This window comes from Carcharodon carcharias, chromosome 6 (genome assembly GCF_017639515.1).
Source record: "Carcharodon carcharias isolate sCarCar2 chromosome 6, sCarCar2.pri, whole genome shotgun sequence".
In the NCBI taxonomy this organism is placed as follows: Eukaryota; Metazoa; Chordata; class Chondrichthyes; order Lamniformes; family Lamnidae; genus Carcharodon; species Carcharodon carcharias.
The window spans coordinates 93123560-93144229 of NC_054472.1; the positions used below are offsets into that span (position 1 = coordinate 93123560).

Sequence of the window (20670 nt, forward strand, 5' to 3'; positions counted from 1 at the left end):
GTAATATGAGAAATATATAAAAATATAAGAAAAGGACAAGCCTCATCCAGTCAATTGATTTGTTGAGGGGTTGCGGAGGGGGTTAGGTGGAGGGCATAGGGCAACCTATGGCAGACCAGTGAATAACTTCCGAATTTCTCTGTTAATCTGTGCTTGCGCTAAATCCAGAAGTTGCGATCAGATCCAGAGCGGTGATCAGTGTCCTAAACCCCACAAATTCTGGCCGTACGAGCGAGTGACATAATAGAGAAGAAAACGCTAGTTGTGTGTTGGCCCCCTGCTCTCTCTGTGCAATGTGTGCACGTACACTGGGGCATAACTGCGACCATAATGCGAGTGGGAGCTGCTTCGCTTCCAGATCATGAGGGCCAAGTGGAGGGGGAAATGGATGCGCAGATTGAAGCGCAATTGGAAGAAGATGAGGCAAGATCCCAGTGAAGCCCCCAACTAAAGAACAGCGAGACCATGGTGATTGGCGGCTGTGTCTAAGTTTTGGTTTATCAGTAGTCAGTGAACGATTTTGAACCTTTCATGTTTGTTTTATCAGTTACGGAACTTTGTTTTGGAATTAATTTATTGACTCGGAGCAGTAAAGCCTGGTACTCAATGACCTTCTGCATGTTCAGCTGAAACCTCTCCAGCTCTTGGCTAACTCAACAGCCTCGGCCAGCTCGATAAAATTGTTTTATGCAATTTTTGATGTTATAAAATAAAATTAACAGATTATTTTGAAAGCCTTAAAAAAAACACTGGGGTATCGGAGTTTGGGCCTCACTGGAAAATAAAACTGACCAAAAAAGAAGATAAAAACAAAAAACTGCGGATGCTGGAAATGCAAAACAAAAACAGAATTACCTGGAAAAACTCAGCAGCCCTCATGACCCTTCCACAGTTTCATGAGGACTCGAAACGTCAATTCTTTTCTTCTCCGCCGATGCTGCCAGACCTGCTGAGTTTTTCCAGGTAATTCTGTTTTTGTTTTGCAAAAAAGAACGAATCTGGCTTCTCTTCTGCTCTGCCCGCGTTGGCCAACATCTTGCAGCATAACTCAGCCCAGTTATTGTGTAAGAAAACAGCAAAACCATCAGGGCAAGTGGAACGATTATATGCGGTTGGATGTCGCCTTAGTCCCGCCTACAAGTGAAGTTCCGGTGTAACTTTTAGGTGCTATGGTGTTGAAAAGTATCATAGCTGGAAAAGGCCGAGTGGATCGTGGGTTTCCAGAGCGGCTGCTGCCAACTCCAGTCATTGAAAATAGTGGAGACCATGTCGGCCGAGTATAATCCGCAGGAAGGGAAGCCGGGTCACAGTGGCGAGGATCCGTCTGAGGACCAACTTTACTCCGGCTCAATGCTTCGCTCCATCTCGGAGCTCCGGCTCCGAGCGCTGAAGCACAGCCCAGCCTGGCCACTGGGCTTGGAGAATGAATTCCTTCTCAAATTCCTCAGAGCCCGGGACTTCGACATCGAGCTGGCGCTGAAGGTGAGGCAGACCAAGAGCAAGGGAAGGAATTAGCTCAAACAGGGCAGGGGGAGAGAAGGACGGTGATGTCGGGTTATAGGATGTGAGATTCCCACCTGGCAATCTGAGATTTCCGTGGCACAGAGCAGGGAGCAGAAAAAATAACGTTTCGACACCTAAACTTTTCGATGTTTCCAGTTCTTGACACCTGCCTCGGGTGCCGCAGTCGCTAGCTGGGGATGACTTTCAGGATTATAAATAACATAACACTTGTGTTAACCTGGTCATGAGCAAAAATTGAGTGAGAAATATCTGTCATTCACCCTATTCAAAGACTCGGTGTCACTGCAGCCCAAGCACCATGGATAGTGACGATCGCGGCCCAAATTTTATTTCCATCACGTGGCTGAGCAGGAATATCTCCGCTCTTACCACTTGACATTGGCACATGTCGGAAGCATTTACAAGTTGATATTCAACCTTTTGGGGCTGTATTATTAATGCACCTTCTTTATCCCGGAATTTCTGGCTTAGAGACAGGGATACTATCCATTGGGCCACAAGACCTCCATGGAGTACCTCTTTAGGGCTTAATCTATGTGTTGTGCAGTTTCCAATCACTTCCACAGTAAATAGAGCCTAGGAGACTCAGCAAAGGAAAGTTTGAAATGATTTCTTTAGGCAGGTAGGAGCAGCACTGCTCCTCTCAGCTCCACATAAATAACCAGTGTTGCAATTGCCCTGGGGAATCCCTCCACCATGAATGTACTGCACACCCATGTCCCTAGGCCACACTGCTAGTCATATTGGCCCAATATTGACCAGTCTTAATCCATTCTACTTGATCCATTTTGGAGGAAGCTAGATAAATATATGAGGGAGAAAAGAATAGAAGGATGTGTTGATGAGGTTAGATGAAGAAAGGTAGGAGGAGGCTTTTGTGGAACATAACCACTGGTATGGATCTATTGGGCTGATTGGCCTGTTTTTGTCCTTCAAATACCATATGACTTTGTAGCTATTTAATCGAGCAAGCTGCCTCTTTGGCACCCTGTCTCTGTCTTGTTGAGTCCTCAAAACAACAGCTCCCTCTTCACCATGGGTATGATTGACCAACCAGGGTGCTCTGCCAGTAGGGTGGCCAGAAATCAGCATCACCCCAGTTTATTTTTCTGGGTATATGGCTGGCTGGCCTTTCTTGGTTTTAATGTTCTTTGTTCTTAAAAGTGGGGTAAGGGTAGTAGGTACAATTTAATTTTGAAATGTCAACGCTGTTTAAGCATGATTATGTTATGCAAGTTTGTTCAATTTATCCTGTCTGGTTTGGGGGGGGTGGTGGGGAGGGGGGTGGGGGGGGGGGGGTGCGGTTAGATCAGAATTCCATTTTAATTGATAACAGATCCATAGATGTTCTCTCTTGCTGTGTGGTTCTGGGCAGGGTCTCACAGTATCTCCATGTTGGGAGAAGGATTCCCGTTGACGGCTCTGATGCTCTCCAATGCTTCACTGTCAGTTTTTAGCTCAGCAGTTTTATTTAGGATTCGACTTGCTAATTGGAAGTAAATGAGAATTTTCTATACAGGAGGTTACCTGATCTTTCTAATGATGCACGATTTCTGTTGCGAGCGGTAAAGGGCATCATGTCAGAAGCTGTTTCTGCTACAGTCAAACATCTGAGGTATCTCACACTGATCCATGGCCTTCGGGGGTCTAGAGATGTTTTCCACTTTTCCGAGGAATAGTGTGAATGAGCCGGGTCCCAATGCTGTGAGGGTGCAAATTGGGTTTCCTTCGTCTGCTTGGTGGGCGCAGCAAAGAACTCCCACACCAAGTTGGATTTCAGGCCACAGGGCCTGGTGCACTCACACGGTGAGACACTGGTGGGAGAGCAGTGGGGCACCTCTGGAAAGGGACCTGAATTAGTGGGGCTCCAGGTTGAGAATTCCAAGAGAGGAGACAAAAGGCTCCAGGGACCTCTGGAATGAACTTGCAGGGCTGAGGATGGGGGACGATAGGCAGGAGCCACAATATATCAGAATTGTCCAGGGGCTTGGAATTAGGGTTGCCAGCTGTGATGAAATGTTTTCCTGGAGGTTTCATCACAGGACTTTGCCCCACACTGCAGCCATTAGTCGGCCAACACATCTGTCCTTGTGATGCACTGCCTTCCTATACCATTTGGAAAGCAAAAAGACTCATTACCCAATTGGTTGATGATTGACTGTCAGACAAACTGCCTTTTTCTCCCATTTTCAATACTTCAAAGAGAAATGTTCAAAGAAAATAACAGAAAAAAACAACCTTTTTGAATGTTCAATGATTTTTCTCCAGGGTTGCACACACCTTTCCTGGAGATAGATAGGCAATTCCTGGAGACTCCAGGCCAATCCTGGAGGTTGGCAACCCAATGTGGAATGATGATTAAACCAAACTTTTTAAAAATTAATTTACAAGATGTGGATGTTACTGGCTAGGCTAACATTTATTACTCATTCCTAATTGCTCTCGAGAAGGTGGTGGTGAGCTGTCTTCTTGAACCGCTGCAGTCTATGTAGCATAGGTACACCCACAGTGCTGTTAGGGAGGGAGTTCCAGGATTTTGACATATTTCCAAATCAAGATAGTGAGTGGCTTGGAGGAGAATTTCCAGGTGGTGGTGTTCCCATGTTTCTGCTGCCCTTGTCCTTCCAGATGGTAATGGTTGTGGGTTTGGAAGGTGCTGCCTATGGAGCCTTGGTAAGTTTCTGCAGTGCATCTTGTAGATGATACACACTGCTGCCTCTGTTCCTCGGTCATGGAGGGTGTGAATGTTTGTGGATGGGGTGCTAATCAAGTGGGCTGCTGTGTCCTGGACAGTATCAAGCTTTTTGAGTGTTGTTGGAGCTGCACTCATCCAGGCAAGTGGGAAGTATTCCATGACACTCCTGACTTGTGCATTGTGGTTGGTAGACAGGGTTTGGGGAGTCAGGAGGTGAGTTACCCACTACAGGGTTCCTGTCTTCTGACCTGTTCTTGTAGCCACAGAATTTATATGGCTAGCCCAGTTCAGTTTCTGGTCAATGGTAACCCCCAGGATGATGATAGTGGGGGATTCAGCAATGGTAATGCCATTGAACATCAAAGGGTGATGGTTGGATTCTCTCTTGTTGGAGATGGTCATTGCCTGGCATTTGTATGGCATGAATTTTATTTGCCATTTGTCAGCCCAAGCCTGAATATTGTCCAGGTCTTGCTGCATTTACACATGGAAACATTCAATATCTGAGGAGTCGCAAATGGTGCTGAACATTGTGCAATCATCAGCAAACATCCCCACTTCTGACCTTATGTTGGAAGGAAGGTCATTGATGAAACAGTTGAAGATGGTTGGGCCTAGGACATTACCCTGAGGAACTCCTGCAGTGATGTCCTGGAACTGAGATGATTGACCTCCAACAACCACAACCATCTTCCTTTGTGTTAGGTATGACTCCAACCAGTGGAGAGTTTTCTCACTGATTCCCATTGACTCCAATTTTGTTAGGGTTCCTTGATGCCACACTCAGTCAAATGCTGCCTTGATCTCAAGGGCTGTCACTCTCACCTCATGTCTGGAGTTCAGCCTTTTTGTCCATGTTTGAACCAAGGCTGCAATGAGGTCAGAAGCTGAGTGGCCCTCGCGGAACCCAAACTGAGCATCAGCAAGCAGGTTATTGTGAAGCAAATGGCGCTTGATAGCCACTTGTTGATGACCCCTTCCATCACTTTACTGATGATCAAGTGTAGACTGATGGAGTGAAAATTGGCAGTGTTGGATTTGTCCTGCTTTTTGTGTACAGGACATACCCGGGCAATTTTGCACATAGCCAGGTAGATGCCAGTGTTGTAGCTGTAATGGAAAAGCTTGGCTAGGGGTGCGGCAAGTTCTGGAGCACATGTCTTCAGTACTATTGCTGGAATATTGTCAGGGCCCATAGCCTTTGCAGCATCCAGTGCCTTCAGCCGTTTCTTGATATTACGTGAAGTGAATCAAAGTAGCTGAAGACTGGCATCTGTGTTGCTGGGGACCTCCGGAGAAGGTCATCCACTTGGCACTTCTAACTGAAGATTGTTGAGTGCTTCAGCCTTATCTTTTGCACTGATGTGCTGGGCTCCTCCATCATTAAGGATGGGGATATCCTCCTCCAGTGAGTTGTTTAATTGTCCACCCCCATTTACGGCTCGATGTGGCAGGACTTCAGAGCTTAGATCTGATCCATTGGTAGTAGAATCGCTTAGCTCAGTCCATCACTTGCTGCTTATGCGGTTTAGTAAGCAAGTAGCCCTGCGTTATAGCTTCACCAGGTTGGCACCTCATTTTTAGTTCTGCTTGGTGCTGCTTCTGGCATGCCCTCCTGCACTCTTCATTGAACCAGGGTTGATCCCCTGGCTTGGTGGTAATGGTAGAGTGGAGGAAATGCTGGGCCATGAGGTTACAGATTATGGTTGAGTGCAATTCTGCTGCTGCTGCTGTTGGCCCCCAGTGCCTCATGGATGCCCAGTCTTGAGTTGCTAGATCTGTTTATCCCATTTAGCACAGTGGTAGTGCCACACAACACGATGGAGTGTACCCTCAATGTGAAGACGGAACTTTGTCTCCACAAGGACTGTGTAGTTGTCACTCCTACCGATACTGTCATGGACAGATGCATCTGCAGCAGGCAGGTTGGTGAGGATGAGGTCAAGTATGTTTTTCCCTCTTATTGGACCCAATCTAGTAACAATGTTCTTTAGAACTCGGCCAGCTTGGTCTGTGCTTGTGCTGCCAAGCCATTCTTGGTGATGGACATTGAAGTCCCCCACCCAGAGTACATTCTGCACCCTTGCCACACTCAGTGCTTCCTCCAAGTAGTCATCAGCTGAGGGAGGGTGGTACATGGTAATCAGCAGGAGGTTTCCTTGCCCACGTTTGACCTGATGAGGGTTGGAGTCGATGCTAAGGACTCCCGGGGAAACTCTCTTCCGACTGTATAGCACTGTGCCTCTACTGGTGGTGGGGCAGGACATACCCAGGAATGGTGATGATGTCTGGGACACGATCTGTAAGGTATGATTCCATGAGTATGACTATGTCAGGCTGTTGCTTGACTAGTCTGTGAGACAGCTTCCACAATTTTGGCACAAACCCCCAGAGGCCGAGAGGGCTGGGATTGCCGTTATTGTTTCAGGTGCCTAGATCGATAAAAGTTGATCAGTTTAATTCCTTTTTATTGGCTTTTTAGTGGTTTGAGTGGCTTGCTAGGCCATTTCAGAGTCAATCGCATTACTGCAGATCTGGAGTCACATGTAGACACCATGTAGAAGTGTAATTGGGCAAGGAGTTTATAGTGCTTTAGTTTAGATGAGGATGATCTGTGATGCTAATCCATTTGAAAAGCAGTCCTTCCACTAAAAAGGTTTGAGAAACACCATCTGAGGAACAGGCATGTTTTTTAATACTTTCCCTGTTGGTATCCTTTTGAGTGAGCCAGAGGATTATGCTGCAATTCTCTTCATATTTCAGCTCTGGAATATACAATAGTAAATGATGTGATAAATATTAAAATAGATGGAGATTTCGGCTTGGATAGAATCAGAAATTTCAACATATTTAAGGCCAGATGACATCCAGTGAAGGATGGTCAGGGAGATGGTATAAGTGCTCTGTGAGCCCTTTACTCATCTCTTCAATAAAGTCGGAATTGTTCCTTTAGATTGGAAGGTAGATCGTCTATCTCCAGTTTTCAAAAAAGTGGACAAATCAGAGCCGGGGAACTACAGCCCCATCAGTCTATCATCTATCATAAGAAAGATGCATAGCAAGATCCTAATAGATGTTCCTTGTGATCACTGGGAAAGAGAAGGAGCCATTAGTATTCAATAAGGCTCCCAGAAAAGAAGGTTGTGTCTATAAGCTTAATTGGTTTCCTGAAGAAGTTAAAAGGTTAGTGGATAAGGTTAATCTGATTGACATTTTCAGAAAACCTTTGATACTGTATCACACACTAGGTTACTTCTCAAGATATAATCTTGTGATATCAGTGGGAATTTAATACACTGGATTAGGAATTGACTCCTATTTGACAGGGGAAATGTTGTATTCCACAGTTGTGGGTTGCCCTGGTAGCAGGTTACTCATGGTATCCTCCAGTGATTGATACTCACTGCTTTTATGAATGACTTGAGCACTGGTGTTGGGATATGGTCAGAAGATTTACAGATTACACTAGAATTTTTACAAGTGTTAAATCTGTAATGGAGTACAGCCTTCTGAGAAAAAAGCATTTAGATGTACTAGGGGAATGGGACGATCATGGAAAATGGTGTTTTAACCTGGAGAAAGAAACTCTGGTGCATGTACGTAGGACCAAGACAGAATGTACTTACCATTGATAGTGAACAATGCTTAAAATGCTTGAGTCTTTCAACTGATTTAATCATTTGTCACCAGATCTGGGTAGACCACAACAATGTCTGCTATGTCAAACTGCTCACTACTCCAGCATTGCTCTGTTCTGTATGCAAAGAAAACTTTCCTCCAGCACCGTCTGTTTTCTTAAATCCCTCTCCCTGCTCCCTCCACTCTCATCTCCAACAACAAACATGAGGTGCCCATGGACTACTTGTCACTAAGATGAGACTATCTGTTCAGCTGCCTCTGTTTCATCCCTCCGTCCATTAGCTTACTGGACCAAACATCCCTCAATGTTCCCCCACTGTACCCTGGCCCTAAACTCTCATCTTTTCGAGATTCTCTTTTATTGGAACATCAAATACTGAATTTTCTTGATTCATTGGAGATTGCTTGGGAAGTGGGAAGGCTGGCAATATGGCGGGGAAGATGTTGGGAGCAGAACTAAATGTCATCCTGGCGTCATGTCATACTGCCAGCAGTGAGGACCTTGACAACATGGCCTCCCACTGGGCAGTCAATTGAGCTACTCAAGTGATCAATTAAGAGTCTCTTCCTGCCCCTGTGGGCATATTGCCCATGATGGGAAGACCCACCATCACACAGGGAGACCATCAAGTAAACCCTGGCAGCCTCCCACCAGGTTCCGGGGAGTGAGTGGTTGCCCTCCTTGAACAGCACACCATGGTCCATGGAGGGTCCCCTCGGTGGCAACGGCCACTCCTACAGAGACATTGCTGCCAGTGCACCACAATTTCCTCCTCACCCCCACCCCCCTGATCGCCATGGCCCTGCTTGCCCCAGCCTAGCTTATTTCTCTTTGAGGGCACCCCACCATTGAGGTGCCCTCTCTCTGGGGTTGTGGCCTCAGCCTTGGCCACCACTAGCAGAGGCTGCTAAGGCTGCCAAGCTGCTGGCCCTCTGATTGGGCTGGCAGTTCTTGAGGACGCCAGCCCTGGTGGTGGCTATTTAATTGTCTGCTGCTGGCAAAATGCCATCCAATTGTCCTATCAATTGCTAGAACATGCTTGGTTCCCATTTTGGCTCCAGTAGCAAGACTTGACCATTAGAGACAAAATTTAGCCCATTATCTTCAACCCCTGTCACAAACTCATTTGATTCCATCTCCCTTTCTGGCTGCTGCTTTAGGCTGAACTAGGCTGTTCACCATCTCTGTCCTATTTGATCCTGAGCTAAGTTTCTGGCCCCTTAGCCTCACTATCATCAAAGCACCTCTTTCCATGTCTGTGATATTGCCTATCTCAAACCCTGCCTCATCTCATTCTGCTGATGGAGAAACACTCATTCTTGCTTTCTTACCTCCAGATTCAATATTCCAATACTCTCCTGTCCGGCCTCCTATTTTCCACCCAAAATAAATTTCAGCTCAGCCAAAGCCCTGCTGCATGTTTCCTAATTCGCAACAAGTTACATTTACCCATCACTGTTCTACTCACTGACCTACATTGACTCCTGGTCAATTAATACCTCAGATTTTAAAATCTTTTCCTCGTATGCAATTGCCTGTATGGCCTTAGCCCTTCACTGCACCTGTGTTGTCAGAGTGCATATCCAACATCCACCAGCCTCTAGTTAAAGATTAGAAAGGCTAATGCTATTGTCATTAGTTCATTCTACAAACTGTATGCTGGCCACCAATTTAACTCACTCTGTCTCTTGAGCCACCAGGCTTCACCCCAAGCTGAGATTCCAACCCCATATACTGTCCATTCACTCACTTCCAGCTCCATAACATCACCCACCTGAACTATGGTCTCTGACCATCTTCAATCGAAGCACATCCATGTCTTTGTCATTTCTAGACTCGACTATTCTAAACCTCTCCTGATCTGCCTCACAACTTCCACTCTCCCTGTAAAATCATAAATTAAGCTCATCCAAAACCTTGCTGTTCGCATCCTATCCTGCACCAAGTCCTGCTCACAGAACACCCCTGTGCTTCTAACCTATATTAGCCACTGGTTTCTCCAACACTTCAAATTAAAAATTATGATCCTTGTGTTTAAAATCCTTACGGTGTTGTTCCTTCCTAGCTCTGCAAACTCCTCAGGCCATACAATCCTTTGAGCATCCTGTGTTCCTCCAACATATGGTTTCTGGTGAATCCTTCATTCCCTTTGGCTCACCATTGGATGCTATGCTGTATGCTGGAGATCTCTCTACCTTTGTTTCCTCTCTTAAGAACTTCCTTAATGACCACCTTTTTATTCAAACTTTTAGCCAGCCTTCCTACTATCTACTTTGGGGAAGCATTCATTTTTGAAACTTGTGTCACTAGCACATTGATGGATACAGCAAAGCTAGCCAGAGGCATAAGAGTTCATTCAGGCTGAAGTGAACTTGATAAGCTGTCAATTCTAAAGTTTGGCTGCAAGTCAAATTGCAGCCTTCAGGATAACCCTGTTTTACAGCTTTCTTGGTGAATCTTAGCTAACGTATATAATGTTCCTCAAAAAAGTCTAGTTAAGTTAGTCTTTCACTTTGTGTTCAGTTAACAGGATAATGGTATGTGGGAGTAGGACCCTTCTGTTGCATTCTGACTCCTTTCTTCCTCAGAAAGTGCACAACATAAAACCTCTTCAGCCATTTAATTATTTATAGTCCCAGCAGAAATGTTGCAAAATGTTGTCAATGTCCCAGCAATCTTTGACCTCTCATATTCACATTCTTGTTACCTCTGTTTTCTGTCAACAAATTGTACAACATTTACAACTAAATAAATACGTGATTTCTGTGGAATAACAGCTATGTGGAAGAGAAGGTCAGAGTTTTTTTCATTATTAGTTCAAAGTGTGCTTTCTGAAATGGGAAAGTATGAAGAAATAATAGGCTTGAAGCTGATAGAGTGTCATATGGTTATCATTGGGCTAGGCATCAAGGGGCCTAGACTAATAGTTCAGACATCCTGCATTCAAATTACACCATATTAATTTGAGAATTTGAATTTGTATTAAAACCAAATCTGGAAATAAGAGAATGGTAACAGCAAAAGTGACCATGAAGCTGTTGGATTGTTGTAAAAGCCTAACTGGTTTTCTAATGTCCAATAGAGAAGGAACATGCCATATTTACCCTGTCTAGCTTATACATGACTCCAGGCCTACACCAAGGTGATTGGCTCTTAATTGTCCCCTGAAGTAGATTAGCAAGCACTCAGTTCTACTAAGCAGCGTGAAGAAAATTAAGAATAAAACAGAACAGACAACTTGGCTGCATCTAATCAGGACACAGTAAAGGCACACCTAGTCCAGTTGGTTGTGCAAGAAATCTCCTCACTAACATCTGAGGATTGGTTCCAAAATTGCGAGAGCTGTCCCACAGACTAGTCAAGCAACCTATGGATATAGTCATACTCAGATAATTATACCTATAACAGTAGCCTATCAGATTTCTTCATCAACCTTCCTGGGTGTATTGTGACCCAGCTCAACATTGATCCTGGATCCTAAGAAGTATCATTAATTCAGGTTGAAGATAGTCAAATAAATCGTTTTACAATTACTACCTACTGCCCTCCCACAGCTGATAAATCAGTATTCCTTTATGTTCAGAATTACTTGGAGGATGCATTGGGGTACCAGGAGCACATAATATACTCTAGGTAAGGGCCACAATGTCCCTCATCGAAAGTGGCGTATTAGTACCACCATTGATTATTGACATAGCTGCCAGATTGGGCTTGGAACAAGTTGTAAGAAAATAAACATGAGGGAGTAACCTACTTGACCTTGTCCTCACCAGTCTACCTGTTGCGCATCGCTCTGTTCATGACACATTAGTTGGAGTGATCACCGTACACTCCCTGGATATCCCTTTTCACGGTTTGTCCCTGTGCTAAGTGAAAGAGATTAAGAACAGAGTTAGCAGTTTAAACCACAGCAACCATGAGGTGTAGTTATCTGCAGCAGCAGAATTATATTCCACCTGTATCCTTCATTTCTGCCTTACTATCAAGCCAGCTGACAATCCCAAGTCCAATGAATGTAGAAGAGTATGCTGGAAACATCGCTAGGCATCCTAAAAATGAGGTACCAACTTGGGAAAGCTACAACACAGGACTACATACTTTGTTAAACAACAAAAGCAGCATGTTGAACAGAATTATTCTACTACTAACGGATCAGGTTAAAGTTCTGTAACCATGACACATTCAGTTGTGAATAGTGGTGGACAATAAGCAACTAAGGGAGGAACATCCCATCCTCAACAATGGCATATGAGTATAAACAACAGACTTAAGTGTTTGCAGCATCTTAGCTGGAAATGTCTAGTGGATGATATTTCTCACCCTGCTCTTGCAGTTGTTGCCTTCATTACTTTGAATGATAGGAAGAAACAGCTGAGTGCACTGGAAGGAAAAATAAAAACTTGCATTAATATAATACCTTTTATGACCACCGGATGCCTCAAAGCATTTACAGTCAATGAAGTACTCCTGGAATGTAGTCACTGTTTTAATGTAGGAAGGCTGTGTTTGCTACCAACCCCATGCATGCACAGTTGCACTGTTTTACTCTGTTATATCATCTTGGGTGACAGAGTAAACAGCGGCTAGGAGAAAAGATGGCACTGCTCAAATCATAACAGTTGTATTTTAAGCAGCTTGGTATAATTGGCCTAGCTTTTTCTTTATATTTGGATTCTTTCTTTTGGATTATTTGACTATTGTAAGATGCTGCAATCTGTTTTTAGTCTCTCGGTTTTCATCCTCATGTGTCAATATTCTCCCTTTTGATTTGTCATTTATTAATTTCATTTATTATTATTTATAAAATTTATTATTTATAAAACAACTGTTCTAATAAAGTCCATAATAGGACAAGACACCAAAACAGATAAAGTCTTTCAGGCTTTATTTCTGCTTGCTGAATTAATACAGGTTATTGATGAGTGGGCATATGTGGTATAGTATTTGGGATTTGTGTTTATTGCTGTTGACTCAGTTATATGTGATGGAATTTCAGAGCATACTTGAGTGTATCCATTGGTCACTTGTACACCTGTAAAATAAAAAGGACAAGCTGCAAATGCTAGAACTCTGAAGTAAAAACAAAATGTTGGAACAGCACATCAGGTCAGTGTGCATTCATACAGAGCAAACATGAGATAAGATGTGGAATGCATATCCAAAGAGCCATAACCCATCACTTATCATTATAGATTCTGACAGGTCTAATGTCCATTTCCAGCATTTTCTGCTTTTATTTCATACTCCTTCATATATTCTGAAATACATAGGTATCAAAAATGGACAGCAACTGCAGAAGTTGCATTGTTTATTACCTGAGGTAATGCTACTGTGTATAATTTTGAGGTTGCTATTTTCAAAAAGTGAATGAGTGATTCAGTAATATTGCACCAATGATTGCTTATTTATGAAGCATCATGGAGCTGCAGAAGAACACTGCTGAAGAAGTGTTACCCTGTCAAGCATGCAATTAAAACTCGCACATGCATGATGCACCATGATGCATTAATTTGTATGTGACTTCATGATTTCTTTGCACAGCATTATAGTGCATTTAATGTATTTGACTTAATGTTTTACAATGCAAAATAAAGTTAGAACAGTTCCTCTTCACAATGTAAACAAAAGATGGCATTAGGCATGGCACTATTCACTTTTTTAATTCATTCATGGGATGTGGGTGTTGCTGGCTAGGCCTGCGATAGCATTTATTGCCCTTGTTCAGATAGTATTTAAGAGTCAACCACATTGCCATGGGTCTAGAGTCACATGTAGGTCAGCAGATTTCCTTCCCTAAAAGACATTAATGAACCAGATGGATTTTTTTACAACAATCATTTCATGGTCATCTTTAGACTTTTAAGCCCAGATTTTTATTGAATTTAAATTCCACCATCTGCCATGGTGGGATTTGAACCCAGGCCCCTAGAAGATTACCCTGGGTCTCTAGATTACAAGTCCAGTGACAGTGCCACAATGCCATCACCTCCCCAACTTCTTATGCCCTTTCCATGAAATTCGTATTCTGTTCATCTGGACTAATTTTAAAAACAAAGAAGAAATAACAATGCTGTAAATTTGAAACCATTAGAGAAAATGCTGGAAGCACATAACCAGCCATTCAGAAGCTACAAGTTCTGTTCAGAACTTGAAATCACGGCCTATCTTTTTTAAATGTCAAAATATTTTCTCTCAATATTTCCTAAATGTTCACATTAAACTGCAGTGTGCAGAACTGGGATTGTGTTGGTTTAAAGCACATTGCTAAGACTGATGAGTAATGAGATGTGCTTGGTATATTGACACACTTGCAAAGGAACTGACAGGTTGGTCACAGCAGATTGACATCAGTGAATTTCTACACATAAACGGACCAGAGTGCATGTGCAAGAGGGTATTGGCAGCCATCTTGTGTGGTCATCTTGCGTTGGCAGGAGATGTAGGAAATGCAGCAGCTAATTTACACAAACAGCACTGTGATAATCACCAGATAATTTGTTTTTGTGATGTTGTTTGAGGGGTAAATATTGGCCAGGACATTACTCCCGTGATTGTCTTTGAAATAGTGTAATGGAATCTTTGACATCACAGACTGGGCCACAGTTTAACGTCTCACAGGAAAGAAGGCACCTTGGCCTCCTGTGCTCACTGACCTATGCTGCTGCTGCTGGTCAAGAATGCCTTGAATTTATAATTCTCGTCCTTGTTTTCAAAGCGCTCCATGGCTTCACCCCTCCCCATCTTTGTAATCTCCTCCAGCTCCACAGTACTCTGAGATATCTGTCCTTCTCTAATTCTGGCCACTTGAGAAAACCTGATTGTAATCCCTCCACCATTGGTGGCCTCACCTTCAGTTGCCTCGGCCCTAAGCTCTGGAATTCCCTCCCTAAATCTCTATCTTGCTTTCCTCCTTCAAGACTGTCCTAAAAACCTGCCTCTTTGACCAAGCTTTTGGTTATCTAGCCTAATATCTCCATATGTGACCAGCACGTTGGGGACTTTTATTAAAGACACAATATAAATAATCTCTTGTCATTAACAGTGCAGCACTTAATCAGTACTTCTGGATTAGGGCATAAACCCATTACCATCTAACACAGAAGCAGGAGTGTAATCAACTGAGCCACAGCAAAGTGAAGACTATGGATCTCAACAACAACCCCAGCTGTGGCACTGATGATCAATGCTCCAGAACCAGTCGTACCCCTAACTAAGCTGTTCCAGTATATTAGCATCCATCTACAGTGCGAAAAATTGTAATGCATGTCCTGTCAACAAAAAAGGAGGCAGGACGTATCAAACCTGACCAAATACCACCCGATTAGTCGATTCCCAATCATCAACAAAGTGAAGGAAAGAGTCATGAAAAGTGCTACTGAGCAACATCAATTTGGACCACTCAGTTCCAGCCCACATTACAGCCTTGATCCAAATAAGGACACAGACCTAAATTCCAGAGTTGAGGTAAGACCGACTGCTGCTGACATCAAGACAGCAATTAACTGAGTGTGGCACCAAGCAGCCCTAGTAAAACTGAAGTCAGTGGGAGACTGTCCGGTTGCTATGGTCATACCTAGCACAAATGATAATAGTAATGGTTGTTGGAGGTCAATCAGCTCCAGAACATTGATGCAGGAGTTCCTCAGGACAGTGTCTGAGCATATCTATCTTCATTTGCCTTCCTAATTACTTGCTGTATCCGCATACTAACTCTTTATGATTCATGTACAAGGACACCCAGATCTCTCTGTACTGCAGCATTCTTCAGACTCTTTCCATTCAAATAATATTCCGCTTATCTATTCTTCCTGCAAAGTGGGTAAACTCGCATTTTCTCACATTGCACTCCATCTGCCGAATTTTTTCCCACTCAGTTAAGGGCTTCCAAGTGCCAGGGTAGTGTAACTGCCAGGCACCCCAAAGCTGCGCTGGGGAGCCCACCCGGCAAGTTCCCAGGTAAGGTTTGCACAGCAATGGGCAATTGCCCTGCACTGGGAGCCATCCGAATGTGCGACTTAAATCACAAAACATTGGCTGGGTTTCTGACTGTCTTACATCAATAGTTGCCCAGAAAAAGTTAGAAGAATCAAAACCAAATCTAACTTCTGAGTAACTATTGTACAAACCCATGCATCGACCCCCATGAGACACTCTCCACATCTCCAAACCGCACCACCCCCACCCCCACCCCACCCCGACTACCCCCATGGGATTTCCACCTCCTCCCCAATCCTCCCCCATTTTCTATCCGCCCCACGGGGCTTCCCCCTCCCACCACCATGGGACTTCCCCCTCCCCGCTCCTCATGGGTATCTACCCCCCAAACCCCGAGGGGACTCCCCCACCCCCGACCATCCCTCCACACATGGAACTCCCGCAGTCACCTCCCCCCCACCATGGGACTTCCCCCCTACCCCCTACTATCCCCCAGCCCGATTCAACCCAACTTCCCTCACTGCTGACTGCCCGACTGTCCCCTCCTGACTGTGCGACCCTCCCACAAGTGTCAGACTCTGCCCCACCCTGAGTACCCAACCCATGCCCCCACCCCCACATTCTAACCACTGACAAACCTTTATTATTCATTCATGGGATGTTGGCGTCGCTGGCTAGGCCAGCATTTATTGCCCATCCCTAATTGCCTTTGGGACTTGAAAGTTGCTGGGCCTTTAAACCTACCTGATTTATGGTAGCCGGTGCCATAAAGAAGGGGTGTGGCCTCCATGAGTCCAACTCTGAAGTCCTCAAGGCCTTGGGAATGCTCTGCCTCGAGAGTGAACTTGCATTGGGATTTTTCCATTTGTCCTTTGCAGCTTCAGTAAATGATCTGCAGAAACCCTGAAAAACTGGCATAAATGGTGTTTACGCTGTTGTCTTGGAGCTTCTTTGGCTTTTCTGTTAGAGATATAGCAGACAAACCCCCAAGGAAATTCACTCCCTTTATGACCACAAAAGCTGATGTATTAGGAACTTTTCAATAGTCAGAAGAAGTAACCTGCAATACTCTTTGTAGTCACATTTCAATTACGAGTAATAAATATATTAAGGACTTGATATTAAATTTCTATGCCCATTATTTTAGGAAAAGTATTAACATGTATGAATGTTATGGGGCACACTTACCTCCATTCTCAAGTTACCAATGAAATCATTTAACAGGTACAGCCCTTTGTTAATAGTGCAATTTTTCGATCATTAAGTGTGGGTTTTGTTTGAAAAGAGCTCTTTAAAATAATGAATGGGTTTGACAGGGTGGACATAGAAAGAAAGCTTTCACTTCTGGAAAAGCCCAAAACTAGGGTCATCAATATGAGATAGTCACTAAGAAATCTAGTAAGGAATTAAAGAGAAATATCTTTTTCTCAGAATGTAGAATTCACTGCCACATGGAGTGGTTGGCCAATGGCTTTGACATGTTTAAGGGGAAGCTAAATAAGTACATGAGGGAGAAAGGAATAGAAGGAAATGTTAATAGGGTTAGATAAAGCAAATAGAATGGGAGCAGGTGCACATGGAAAATCAACACCAGCATTGGGCGAATGGCCTGTGTCTGTTTTTAGTTCGATTGAAAATAATAAAATTGAAATAGGGCAATTAAAACAAAAAGAAAATGGAACATAACTTCGTTTATGTGAAAAAAAAAACACACAAAGTAAATCAGTAACCAACACCCATCCAGGACTCTCCACCCCTGCCTGTCTCTCTGTCCCCATCTTCCAATCCCAGCCTCGGCCGTGCATTCAGTATACCCCCTGACCTTCCCCTCTCTGACACTGAACATTCAGTGCTCAGCAAAGGACTTAGTTTCATACTCTTAGTTTCATCTCAATTAATTTTGGGCTCCGCATGATGCTGAACTCTTCTTCCGCCGCCTTCGTCTCCGTGCTCACTTCTTTGGGCAGGAGGCCTCTCCCCATTCAATGGATCCTTTTACCCACCTCCAATATTCTTCCTCCACCTGGACCCCTCCCTCTGGATTCTTACCTTCTCTTGACATTTTCATTGAGAACTGTCGGCGTGACATTAGTCGTCTCAATTTCTCTGCTCCTCTCACCCATTCTAACCTGTCTCTTTCTGAACTTATTGCACTCTGTTCTCTCAGGTCCAACCGTAACATTGTCATCAAACCCACTGACAAGGTTGGTGCTGTTGTTGTCTGGCGTACTGACCTCTAGCTTGCGGAGGCTGAGCATCAACTCGCAGACACTTCATCTTACCTCTCCCTGGACCATGACCCCACCACTGAACATCAAGCCATTGTTTCCAGGACTGTCACTGACCTCATCTCTGGAGATCTTCCTTCCACAGCTTCCAACCTGATAGTCGCCCAACCTCAGATGGCCAAATTCTACCTCCTACCCAAAATCCACAAACAGGACTGTCCCAGCAGACCGATCGTGTCAGCCTGTTCCTGCCCCACAGTACTCATTTCTCGCTATTTTGACTCCCTTCTCTCTCCCCTTGTCCAGTCCCTTCCCACCTACATCCGTGATTCCTCTGACACCCTACATCATATCAACAATTTCCGGTTCCCTGGCCCCAACTGCCTCCTCTTCACCATGGACGTCTAATCCCTCTACACCTCCATCCCCCACCGGGATGGTCCTAGGGCTCTCTGCTTCTTCCTTGAACAGAGGCCCGAACAATCCCCATCCACCACTACTCTCCTCCGTCTGGCTGAACTTGCTCTCACACTGAACAATTTCTCCTTTAACTCCTCTCACTTCCTTCAAATGAAAGATGTGGCTATGGGTACCCGCATGGGCCCCAGCTATACCTGTCTCTTTATGAGGTATGTGGAACATTCCTTGTTCCAGTCCTAGTCCGGCCCCCTCCCACAACTCTTTCTCCGGTACATCGATGATTAATTCGGTGCTGCTTCATGCTCTCGTCAGGACTTGGAAAAATTCATTAATTTTGCTTCCAATCTCCACCCCTCCATCATTTTCATATGGTCCATCTCTGACACTTCCCTTCCCTTCCTTGACCTCTCTGTCTCAATTTCTGGTGATAGACTGTCTAACAATATCCATTACAAGCCTACCGACACCCACAGCTACCTCGACTACAGCTCCTCACACCCCACTTCCTGTAAGGACTCCATCCCATTCTCTCAGTTCCTTGGCCTCCGTCGCAACTGTTCCGATGATGCTACCTTCAAAAACAGTTCCTCTGACATCTCTTTCTTCCTTAACCGAGGTTTTCCACCCACGGTCATTGACAGGGCCCTCAATCGTGTCCGGCCCATCTCCCGCGCATCCGCCCTCACGCTTTCTCCTCCCTCCCAGAAACATGATAGGGTTCCCCTTGTCCTCACTTATCACCCTACCAGCCTCCACATTCAAAGGATCATCCTCCGCCATTTCCGCCAACTCCAGCATGATGCCACCACCGAACACATCTTCCCTTCACCCCCCCCGGTAGCATTCCGTTGGGATCATTCCCTCCGTGACACCCTGGTCCACTCCTCCATCACTCCCTACTCCTCAACCCCCTCCTAGGGCACCTCCCCATGCATTCGCAGAATATGCAACACCTGCCCCTTCACTTCCTCTCTTCTCATCATCCAAGGGCCCAAACACTCCGTTCAAGTGAAGCAGCATTTCACGTGCACTTCCCTCAACCTAGTCTACTACATTCGTTGCTCCCAATGCGGTTTCCTCTACATTGGAGGGACCAAACGCAGACTGGGTGACTGCTTTGCAGAACATCTTCGGTCTGACTGCAAGCATTACCCAGACCTCCCTGTCTCTTGCCATTTTAACACTCCACTCTGCTTTCTTGCCCACATGTCTGTCCTTGGCTTCATGCATTGTTCCAGTGAAGCTCAACGCAAACTGGAGGAACAGCACCTCATCTTCCGACTAGGCACTTTACAGCCTTCCGGACTGAATATTGAGTTCAACAACTTTAGATCTTGAACTCCCTCCTCCATCCCCACCCCCTTTCCGTTTCTTCCCCCTCCTTTTTGTTTTTTCCAATAATTTATCTAGATTTTTCTTTTCCCACCTATTTCCATTATTTTTAAATGTATTTCCACCAATCGTTTATCTATACCTTTTATGCCCTTCTAGTCTTATTTCACCCCACCCCACTAGAGCTATCTGTACCTTGCTTTTCCTGCTCTCCACTTTTAATTAGCACATTCCTTTAGATAATATCACCACCTTCAACACCTCTTTGTTCTTTTGTCTGTGACATCTTTTGGTTATCTCCTCCTGTCACTGCTTGCTTGTCCCAACAACTTCCCCCCCCTTAAACCAGCTTATATTTCACCCCTTTCCTATTTTTACTTAGCTCTGTTGAAGGGTCATGAGGACTCGAAATGTCAACTGTGCTCTTCTCTGCTGATGCTGCCAGACCTGCTGAGTTTTTTCAAGTATTTATGTTTCTGTTTTTGTTCAGTATTTTTGTTTGTAGGTCACTGGTTTTGAAATCAGGGCCTGAACACTAAAAGTAATAACAAAACAAAAACAAAATTACCTGGAAAAACTCAGCAGGTCTGGCAGCATCGGCGGAGAAGAAAAGAGTTGATGTTTTGAGTCCTCATGACCCTTCAACACAACTGAGTGAATATAAGGAGAGGGTTGAAATATAAGCTGGTTTAAGGTGGGGGTGGGGGGAGAGAAGTGGGGGGGGTTGGTGGTGTGATTGTAGGGACAAGCAAGCAGTGATAGGAGCAGATAATCAAAAGATGTCACAGACAAAAGAACACAGAGGTGTTGAAGGTGGTGATATCTAAACTAATGTGCTAATTAAGAATGGATGGTAGGGCACTCAAGGTACAGCTCTGGGGGTGGGGTGGAAAGAC

The 20670-nt window shown here is 44.5% G+C and overlaps 1 protein-coding gene across 1 annotated transcript in view; it reads left to right on the forward strand.

The window, feature by feature from the left end:
- The first annotated feature begins 1165 nt into the window (after window positions 1–1165).
- Window positions 1166–20670, forward strand: part of ttpa (tocopherol (alpha) transfer protein) — a 60768-nt gene continuing 41263 nt past the window's right edge. Inside the window, exon 1 of the mRNA XM_041189268.1 lies at window positions 1166–1482. Within this exon, the coding sequence (XP_041045202.1) occupies window positions 1267–1482 (216 nt within the window). The 5' untranslated portion in view covers window positions 1166–1266. The remainder of the gene's footprint in view (window positions 1483–20670) is intronic.